We start from the raw sequence: 9969 nt of genomic DNA, 5'->3' as shown, positions 1-9969 counted from the left end.
CTAAAACACAGCCAAGACCAGTTACTTTGTACAGACCAAAGGTCACCTTTATGTTATTTGATATGATAACATGAGTGCACATAAGCCACGTCATTATAACTTCTGTATTGTTAGTCAGACACTGGTGAAAGGTCAATATAATAAAAATAATAAATATATATAAATGTACAATGTTATGAGATTTAAGCTATTTAGTCTAAACATTTATGTTTTCGTGTTACAATGTGTTCATTCTATAATGAAAGAGGCATAATGTATGTTTATTTCCTAATTTTTTATGGTGGTTGCGAGATTGGTCAGATCTACCAAACCCGTACAGAGAATAATTACTCAAAATAACAGATAAAATATAAAGCTTTTTCTTAAGAAATGTTTGATAACTATCCAGACATTATAAAGATTTTGCATGTGAAATTTCAAAATTTTGATGCATAAAAGTATTTTTTATCTTAAAATGAAAATTACTTTGCGTGATAGATAGGTAGGATGTGAAAACAAAAAGGCATGAAAGAAACATTGCCTTACAAACCTTAAGACTTAATGAAAAATAATATATTTTGCATATGAAAGCATTGTAATGTTTACTGATAATCTGCCAAATTTCATTAACATTCGCTAACTAATTTAAAAGTTATAGCATGAAAACTATAACAAGCATAAAATAGTTACGAGGTCGGTCCCAAACTGAGCCTGGGCTGAAAGAGTTAAACAACTGACAAGCAAATTCTAGTTCTAGTCTTCATATGTTCCCCACAACAAACAGGAATGTAGAAATTTTAGAAACAACTTCTTGTCCAAAGGATAAAATCCTAGAAAAAGCTACTTGTTCTTCTTATAAATCTACATGCCTCCTCCCCATCCCACAAAACAGAACATGACTTTTAATAACATTGAACATTAACATAAAAAATTTCTGGAATTTACACACTTAAAACGTAAGGAAAAATGTAGTAATGCATCAATTGTTTTAATAATTTCTATAAATTTAAATCTATATTTAATTATCACAATATCTACATTAAAACCATTATTTTGCAGACACGGCATAAAGGTCATGTATGAAGAGGCAGCATTTTTTTTAAAGGTTAGCAAAATTAAGATGCGTAAACATTTAAATAAAAAAATACCCAATGCATGACAATGTTTTTGCAGTATTTTCTTCTTTCTTTTCCAACTTTTAGATATTTTTACAGTGAAAACAAATATACTGGATATGTGCAAGTATTAATAATTCTACTTTAATTATACATACATAAAGAATTTAGATGCAAAACATTGTATCTTGTGATACATGGGCATATAATGTTTCATACTCCCTGTTAGTTACTATTTAAAAAATATTAACATTTTTGTGTATTTCAGGTTTTGTTCTTACTACAGAAGTCAGTTAGGGGGACAACTAAGTCCTTTCTCACTATAGTTAAGCATGGAACTGGATGTATGACCAAGTTATCCCATGTTTTCCATTAGGAATGACTGCTTTAGTATGAAAGATGCTATAGATATAGCCACTGACCTGAGTCATGAGATGTGATAGCCCAAGGGTGTAACACCCACTGTTGACAATAGGAGAGATCATCACATGGATAGCACTTGCACATATGGATAGATTGAGTTATTAATAGATTGCTATACTGATATATGGATTTTAGCAGCTTGAGCTTTAAACACAAGTTCACTGTTTTATAAATTTGATTCATGCTAACTTAAAAGTTCAGATAGTATTCACCACTTTCTTTGTGCCTGACTAACATTTTTAAGTTTTGCACTAGTAAGCTACTGAAAGGGTATAAATAAAGTTCTTTCTTTTTCTTTCCAGTCAAACATGTCAAAACTTCTTCAAGTGTTAAACTTCACTTTGATTGTAAATAATAAAGATTGAGATTGGCTACAAATTTGTTGTGAGGTAGAAAATTCTATTTTAATTTTGTTATGGTTTTGTTTACCATTCATTTACTGTTTCTTCTATTATTTAGTTTTGCTATGAAACTTTTGTCACATTAAAGCTGATCAAAATAATTTTAAGTTTGTATGTATTATGAGACTGACACCAGATTCCCCTAGCAGTAATGTACAGATATTATTAAGGTTATTATTAAGATTATGTATATTTATGGTTACATGAGATGTAATATTGTGGTCTAGTGACTGAATAAAAGCCCTGTCATGAGCTTCAGCAAGTTAGCTCATGAGAGACAGCTGAAAGGTATTATTGTTGATTATTACTCGATGATGTAGTTATGTAAATACAGAATATTATTTTGGAATTCGTTTTCTTTTTTATTTGTCTGGTTCTTTTTCTGATTCCTTTACTGATTGAAAAAATTATTAACCCTGATATTTACATTATATTGTTCTTTAATGTTAGTAGCAAGTCCTGGCCAGGGCACATATTTATAAATTTTGTAGTGTAATTGTTTGAAAGTTTCATTTTTGACATCTGTGGTTGTCAAAGTTCAATCAATTAGTTTTTTTCTGTTTCAACCCTGGTTGTAGTAGCTGTTTGTTTACATATTGGTCAATTACATTGGTGCCCAAACAGGAATCCTTTTATAAAAAGTATTTGAATTTTGACTTCTGAATGGACTATTTTTCAGTTCAGTATTGAGTGATTCATTCAGCAATAATTTAGTTAACTTAAAGCAGATAATAACCTTTATTATGAAGTTTAACAAAGCTGATGTGGCAAGATTGAAGCAGTATGTAGCAGTATAGATGGAACTGGTGCAAATGCTAACACACATGATGACTGACCTACTCTTAAGAGAAAGTAAGCCCCCCCCCCTCCACCTCAAAGAGTTCATTCTACTATTAGCCCAGCAGAAACTTCCTGGATATATGTCACAGCAATCAACCCAACACCCCTGCCTGTTAAAAAGTTCAACAGTAAGTCAGATTTTAATGTCTTAGAGTTTCTTAAAAGTTTCGAAAGACGTTTTTATATGCATGAAGTACCAGAGAATAAATGGATAGAAACTGCAGCTTCTTATCTGAGGGAAAGGCCACTAGAATGGTGGGAGGTTTTTGAGTACTAGGAGAATTTAAAGAAACCTTGAGGAATTTGTACCCAATGTTGTTAGATAATACTGAATTGGCTAAAGAACTCTTTAGTAGGAAGCACCACATTAATACAGGGTAGTCAACTGAAACCCTTTATATAGAAAAACTTAAAAACATATATGGAACCCCGAAGCTAAAGAAAGAGAAATTGTGAAGTGTATAATATCACAATTACATGTTTCTTTACAAGAATACTTGGAATGCCATTTTGTTGTATCTGTTGCTGATGTGCTAAAATTTACAAAATAATATGAGCATCAGCAGAAGAATAGACATGATACTGTTAATATGGAGTTGAGTAACATAAATGAATGTTGTAGTAGACCTGTACGATTTGTAATCAAATATGGCATTTATCTATGCATTGTCCTAAGAAAGCAAAATATGGAAATGGAACAAAGAGGAGAAAGACAGCAGTTGGGAAATGAGAGAAGGGTTCAAAGGAGGAGGTTTTAAATCCATTAATCATTTAACTGCAACAGATCTGGCACACCTAACACTAAAAATTAAGGCACCTTTACCCCAAATCTACACATTTCCTATAATGCTTCCTTGACTTCAGCTCCTAATCTACTATTTTTCTACTAATAATACAATCTTCCTCTAGTGTATCCTAAAGTGAACATATCCTACAGACAACAAGAAACCATTTGATCCTTCAAGACTGTCTTTCCACACCCAACCCTGGAAAAAGGAAAATTTAAACCCACCCTTTACTTTTCAGAAATCAGAGAGTCAATCTTAGACAAGCTTTTCAAGTGTGCTGTGCAGATGTTTGCTCAATAACATAGCCTAATGATGTCCAAAACACTGTTTCACATTTTAATGTAAGAATACATAAATTTGCTTTTCAATTATATTTTGTACTTACCTGCTACAAGAACAAGAGCAACATACACTCCTATGTAAATCCAAAATTTTTCATCTTTGTATGACAGAGGGGGCTCTTCTTGTACATAAATATTGCCACTACAATTAAGTTTATCAAGTCCATCCAAAAAACACTCTATTTTTGCCATTTAGGATATTCTGAAACCTGAAAAACATTAAATATTTGTATTCAATTTCTTAATGGGAAAACTACAAAACATTTTTTTTTTTTATTAAGCGTGTAAAATTTTTATTTTTTTGTCAAAGATGTAACAAAAATGTAACATATAACTTAAGATTTTGCTTTTATTCAACAAATGAACTATCATTTTGATGATATCGGCAGCTCAGTTTTGTTGGAAATCATGTATACCATGTTTTCATTTAAGTTCTTCATAAATATAAGTTCATATATTTTACAACTTTTAACATTTAGTCATTACAATTTTACAGCACAGCATTTAGAATACCCCATGTATAAATTGATAAAGATATCATGGTTTCCATTCATGCTGTCATTAACTAAAATGTAGACAAAACCAATGTAATAATTTTGCATTAATGTAGATAAATTAGTTACTATGTAGGTCTCTTAGGGTTTGTGAATTAAAATGTTCTGTATATTTGTGTATATAGTTTTGACTTGAGATTTAGTGATATGCATTTAAATGTTTGTATGTGCTAGACTTCTACAGTTCAAGATTTTTTAGAAACTTGTGTGGTTCACAAGAAATCTACCTAGCTTTTCTAGCAACAGTACATACAATGTTAAAAATAACTTATTGTCGATTGAGCAAAGTATAATGGCAAAACTTGCTATGTCAGGCTTGAAGCAATGTGGTATATAAAAATGATTAAGTTACATATTGTAATGATCTACATCCACCTGCTCTGAAGTTATTATGACACACCTTCATAAGGTTCTGATAGAAACAGGCCTAGGTACTGCAGCACATTACATCCAAACTACTGCATATATATTACATACTTCCCACTAATTACAATACCAACTTCTGTCTACATTTGTAAATCTTTTTACTTTTAACACAATGACATTATCATTTTCAAACAAAATTTTAATTCTGTTGATAATTTTCATATAAAACTATCAATAACAGTTGAGAAAATTCCATTAATAGAAGAGTTAACTAAACCTCAGCAAGATGTTCTAATGGTTCTGCATATGCTTGAGCAGTGTTAACAATTTTGGTTATCCACAAAACTTCTGTAAGATAGCTACATGGTTAGTGTGCATGCATTTCAAAACATTTGGTGTTAAAATTTTAAACCTATACACTTGTATCTTTGTCTTAACTAAGAACTTGTAAAGTTATGCTAAGAAATTATGGGAGTTAATTATGCAAGGTAGAGACAATCAAGATTATTTATGGTCATGCAAATCAAAGATACACATTCACTAAAACAATTGCATTGTGGAAACTAGTAGTGCTTAATAACCTAATATCATAACAATATGAACTAATAAGAAAAAAGAAATGGGAAAATAACAATGGTTTAGGTGAGCCAGGAGAGGCCTTGTTCAATGACAAAAGGTATATATATATATATAATTATTGTCTGACACATTCACTGTAATTCATCCAAAATGTGATGCTAATTAAAATATAATTTTGAAATAACTGCTTTTCTCTCTTATCCCACTTTTTAACATCAGCTCACCAGTGCTGGGTTTCTTGTTTAGTTCAGGTGCCAAGTTCTTTATGGCTAATGTTTCTTTTAATCTTAGCCACTGCTCATTTTCAGCTTTTCCAATAATTTGGAGCTGTTCATTCACATGTTTTAAATTACCTTGTGTTAGTTATTTAAATATTAGATTTAAATTGTTATGGAAAAAATTCACATGTTTGTGTTAGTTATTTAAATAACTGCCTTTGCTTATTTATCTTTGTTCTTCCCCTCCCCCCCTCTTTTTGTTTAATAATGTCAGAAATAAAGTAACATAACCTACAGACAACAAGAGACCCTTCAAGCTGTCCATGCACACCCACCCTTGAGAAAAAATAAGTAAAAGCTTAACCCATATCACACCATTTAGTTTTCAGGAAATCATTGATTCTCCTCTTAAACTCCAGTGAAGTGCTGGCCACCACTACTTCCAATGAAAACTTATTTCGTAAGTCAGTTACCCTATTATAAAAATAAAATTTTCTAAACTTGTTTTTCTAAATCTTAAATTTAAGTCCTCTTGTCATATTATCTTTAGAATAAAGCAGAAAGAAATCAGAGGTCTTTATCATATCAATCCCCCCAGGATAATCTTGTAAACTTCAGTAAGATTTTAGTGTTTTAAGGTAAAAGTGGGTTAACCTTAAAACAATGAAATGGTTATACTTAATAACAGAAGGTTCAACAAGATATAATTATGAAGTAATGCTGAGTTTCAAAAGGAAAGATAATGTAGTGTATACATTTTACTTTTTACCTTACACTACCACCCAATAGTTGAGTAAGCAAAAAACACCTTTTCCTTTCTATCATCGGTTTCTTGACCAAATGACTGTCCTAGCTCTAAAATTACGGCTAATTCCAGCCATATCAATTGGAAGGACTGAAGCAAAGGCTCATTTTATTGTTCAGAGCTGTCTCTCCCCCTCTAAACCCAGTGCTACCTCATCTGGCTTACCATGAACAGCCAAACAAGTACTCTCAGCTCTTTCCTCCTTACCAGATGTTGATTGAGTCAAGCACTAAACAATAAATATTCAGCATAGGGCATTGCACTGACTATATTCATTCCAGACAGTGGCCTGTCTAACATGGTTAAGGAAGAGTTCCAAATTTTCCTGAGATGTAACTTAAGTGTCAGAGAAAAAATCTGACTAGGTTTACTCACAGGGACCTGTCTTTCTCATAAGAACAAAGGTTGAGACATCCTAAATGTCAACAGCACAATGTGGTAGGCATACTCAGGGTGGCGATTTGATGTGGCATGCTCAGCAGCTCGAGCATTTACTCTGCACAAACCCTTACTTCATTGTGACTCATCACTGTTTTGGTAGTAATACTTACCTACTTGGAAAGGCTCATCACTACCCCATGGCCCAGTTACTTCACTATCTGGTGTCCACTATCTCACCAATGGCACCCCCAGTTTATATTGGTCAGTTTCTGGTGACTTTGATTAGAGCTGGGGTTGGGTTACTCTGACTAGCAAGTGCCTATGAGTCCTATACAGAATGCCCTATTCAATTTCAGACTTGCCAGACACCACTCCACTTCAATGATCCTCAATATCTATGCTTCCCTTATAATGGGTTCAATTCATAGGGGAACAATTCTATTAGCCATTCTTGAAGTATTAGATTCTGGCAGTTCTCCTTCCCAAGTCTTCAGTAGCTATGAGAAAGATGTCATAGAGTTTTGCAGCATAAGCAAAATTCCAATGTTAAGGAGAGGATAAAAATGTTTAATAAAAACTGGTTAAAATTACACTTAAAAGATAATTTTTTGGAGAGAATTAATATTAAAAAAAAAGGCTTAAACTTCAGTTACCAAACTGAGAGCTTGAGTTTAAGAGACCTAACTCAGGGACCATGGTAATACATACTCATTATTGGTAATGTATTTTCAGGATGCATGCATCACCTACACTACTGTTGGTTAATTCCATTAAAAAACAAGAAAAGTTGTGATCTCCAGATATCACCTGACCTACCACTGGATAACATGCATCATTACAGTAATACCACCCATAGGCAATTATATTAATAAGCATTATCAACAGAAAATGACAAAGGAACAATGTCCCCTTTGGTGTATCTATGTTGGCTTTCATTGTCATATTTCACTAAATATAATTTTTTAAGTTTCTTTCATCAAATTCTCTAGACCTTTCTGCATTACAAAATTAAGATTAATTTTAATACTCAGAGTAATATAAGCAACTGTCCAATCCTTGAGTATTTGCTTGTTTCAACTGACATACTAAAAGTAGTAAAAATGAGAGACATACTCACAATGGTTACATATTTGAAATTTGGAGAAAAGTTTGAGTGATCCTTGTACTTTATCTACTTTTACTCTCCAAATCTTTCCTCTTAATCTTATCATGAATGAATTAATATCTACATGAATCAGGCAAATTTGATTATTTCTATAGAAGACTCTGGGTCAGGAATACTGCTAATATCATTTCTTGTAAAAACAGAAGAGAATACTTAAAAACTCAGCCACTGCTTAATCTTCAACAATATGTTAATAACGGTGTCATATATAACTTTTAATTTTAAGGGCCCAAAACCCATTCTAATATTTTTAGCATTTTGCTTACCTTTAGAAAACTTAAAATTATAGTTCTAACATTATAAGCTAGGTGTTTCTCATAAGCCCATTACGTAATCCTCTTTTTTAAAAACTAAATCTCCCACTTTGGACTTGGTATGTTTCTGTAAATGTAAATCTTGACTTAAAGTTAAGAGTTTTGATCTTCCCCGTATTATCTCATTATATTTTAATTAATAACATATCTAAGTGCTTTGAATTACATTATTTAAAATTAGTCCAGTCTTCTTTAACTTATAAAATTAAAAATTTTGAATCTAAATTATTAAGCTAAGATAGTCCAATACAATCACCAATTAGAAACAATAAAATTTATTATTAATATTATATTAATTTTTATTAGTTATGCTTAGTTTTAACTCACTTTTACCTTAGTTTAACTATAATTTATAAAGTTTTAAGTTTATTAAAATATTTAGTAGTAGCAGTAGTAGTATTTATAAAAATGGGGATTTTTAAAATTTTTTTCAAGTTTAAATCTTAATATAATTAAATATGACGTTAGTCTTATGTGTTTTCTTCTTTCTTTCTTTTTTTTTTTTAATTAGACAACTAAGTCTGCATCATATGTAATGCATATATAACTGCCGCATGTTACTCACGTGCTTTCACCCACCAGCTTACGCCAAGAACACCTTGGTATCAACGTACTTTACAATCCTATGTTTTTCTATATGCAATACAACCGATCACTGGTTCTAGTAAACTCATAATTTTAGTGGTAGATCACTGGGGTGGAGGTGGGGAGATAAGAAAGAATTATAATTAAAAAATATATGAAACAAGAAAATGGTATATAATTTTATTTATTACGATTAACAGTAATTATAATTATTTTTCTATTCCGTTTTATTTTAATCATGGATTCATTTCTGAATTCCTGGAAAATTTTATGCTGTTATCACAGTTGAAATAGTGATATATTTCACGTTTTCCTAACTAGAAAATTATGTAACTTTGTTCCGATTTAATCTGCTTAAAATTCTGAAAATTTCTGTTTCCCAGTGGAACGCCCCCAGTGGCACAGCGGTATGTCTGCAGACTTACAACGCAAGAAACCGGGTTTCGATACCTGTAGTGGGAAGAACACAGATAGCCCATTGTGTAGCTTTGTGATTAACTTCAAGCAAATAAACAAACCCAGTGGAACAGCCGTAAATTTACGGACTTGCAATGCAAAAGTCCATGGTTTGATTCCCTGCAGTAGACACAAAAAATAGCCCAATGTGGCTTTGTTCTACACGAAACAAACAAATCAAAATTTCTATGCTTGATGTAATGCATTTAGTTGGCGTATTTGTTAACAGGATGTGAAACGTGTAAATTTGCTACAACACTCCCTTGCAGTTTGATGTCCAACTCAAATTAGTATGAACAGGTGTGTGGGTGGGGTCTCTCTCTTGAATATGTATAATAGGAATAATCGTTCAAGTTGGATATAGCGCGATTATTAGCTTCAATTTTTTAAGTCTTTAGTTCCTATTCTAGCAACAAAACTTAAACTTAAAAACCAGTCAACCACTTGAATTAATAAAACTTCAAATGCAATGTTATTTGTGTTAGTAAGTGTGGCGAATAATTTTTATTTATTATTATTATTTGCTTTTATTGACCACTTTTATGCTTGAGTTTCGTTTGCTTTTCATGTTTGATTTATTCTGAATATTGTTACGTCTCCGTTTGTTAATTAACTTTCCGTAACTTCGTTCCGACGAAACTTTAGCGACACAAGTCCTT

At 31.7% G+C, this 9969-nt stretch overlaps 1 protein-coding gene across 1 annotated transcript in view; it reads right to left on the bottom strand.

Moving 5' to 3' along the window:
* Positions 1 to 8332, bottom strand: part of LOC106460113 (DUF21 domain-containing protein At4g33700-like) — a 37300-nt gene extending 28968 nt beyond the window's left edge. Inside the window, exons 1-2 of the mRNA XM_013919796.2 lie at positions 8222 to 8332; positions 3932 to 4096 (exon numbers count right to left, since the gene is read on the bottom strand). Of these exons, the coding sequence (XP_013775250.1) occupies positions 3932 to 4079 (148 nt within the window). The 5' untranslated portion in view covers positions 4080 to 4096; positions 8222 to 8332. The remainder of the gene's footprint in view (positions 1 to 3931; positions 4097 to 8221) is intronic.
* Between the last annotated feature and the right edge of the window lie 1637 nt (positions 8333 to 9969).

Source organism: Limulus polyphemus, unplaced genomic scaffold, assembly GCF_000517525.1.
Source record: "Limulus polyphemus unplaced genomic scaffold, Limulus_polyphemus-2.1.2 Scaffold712, whole genome shotgun sequence".
NCBI classification, from domain to species: Eukaryota; Metazoa; Arthropoda; class Merostomata; order Xiphosura; family Limulidae; genus Limulus; species Limulus polyphemus.
Note: the sequence above shows the minus strand (reverse complement) of the source record. Positions and strands in the feature narration are given on the sequence as shown.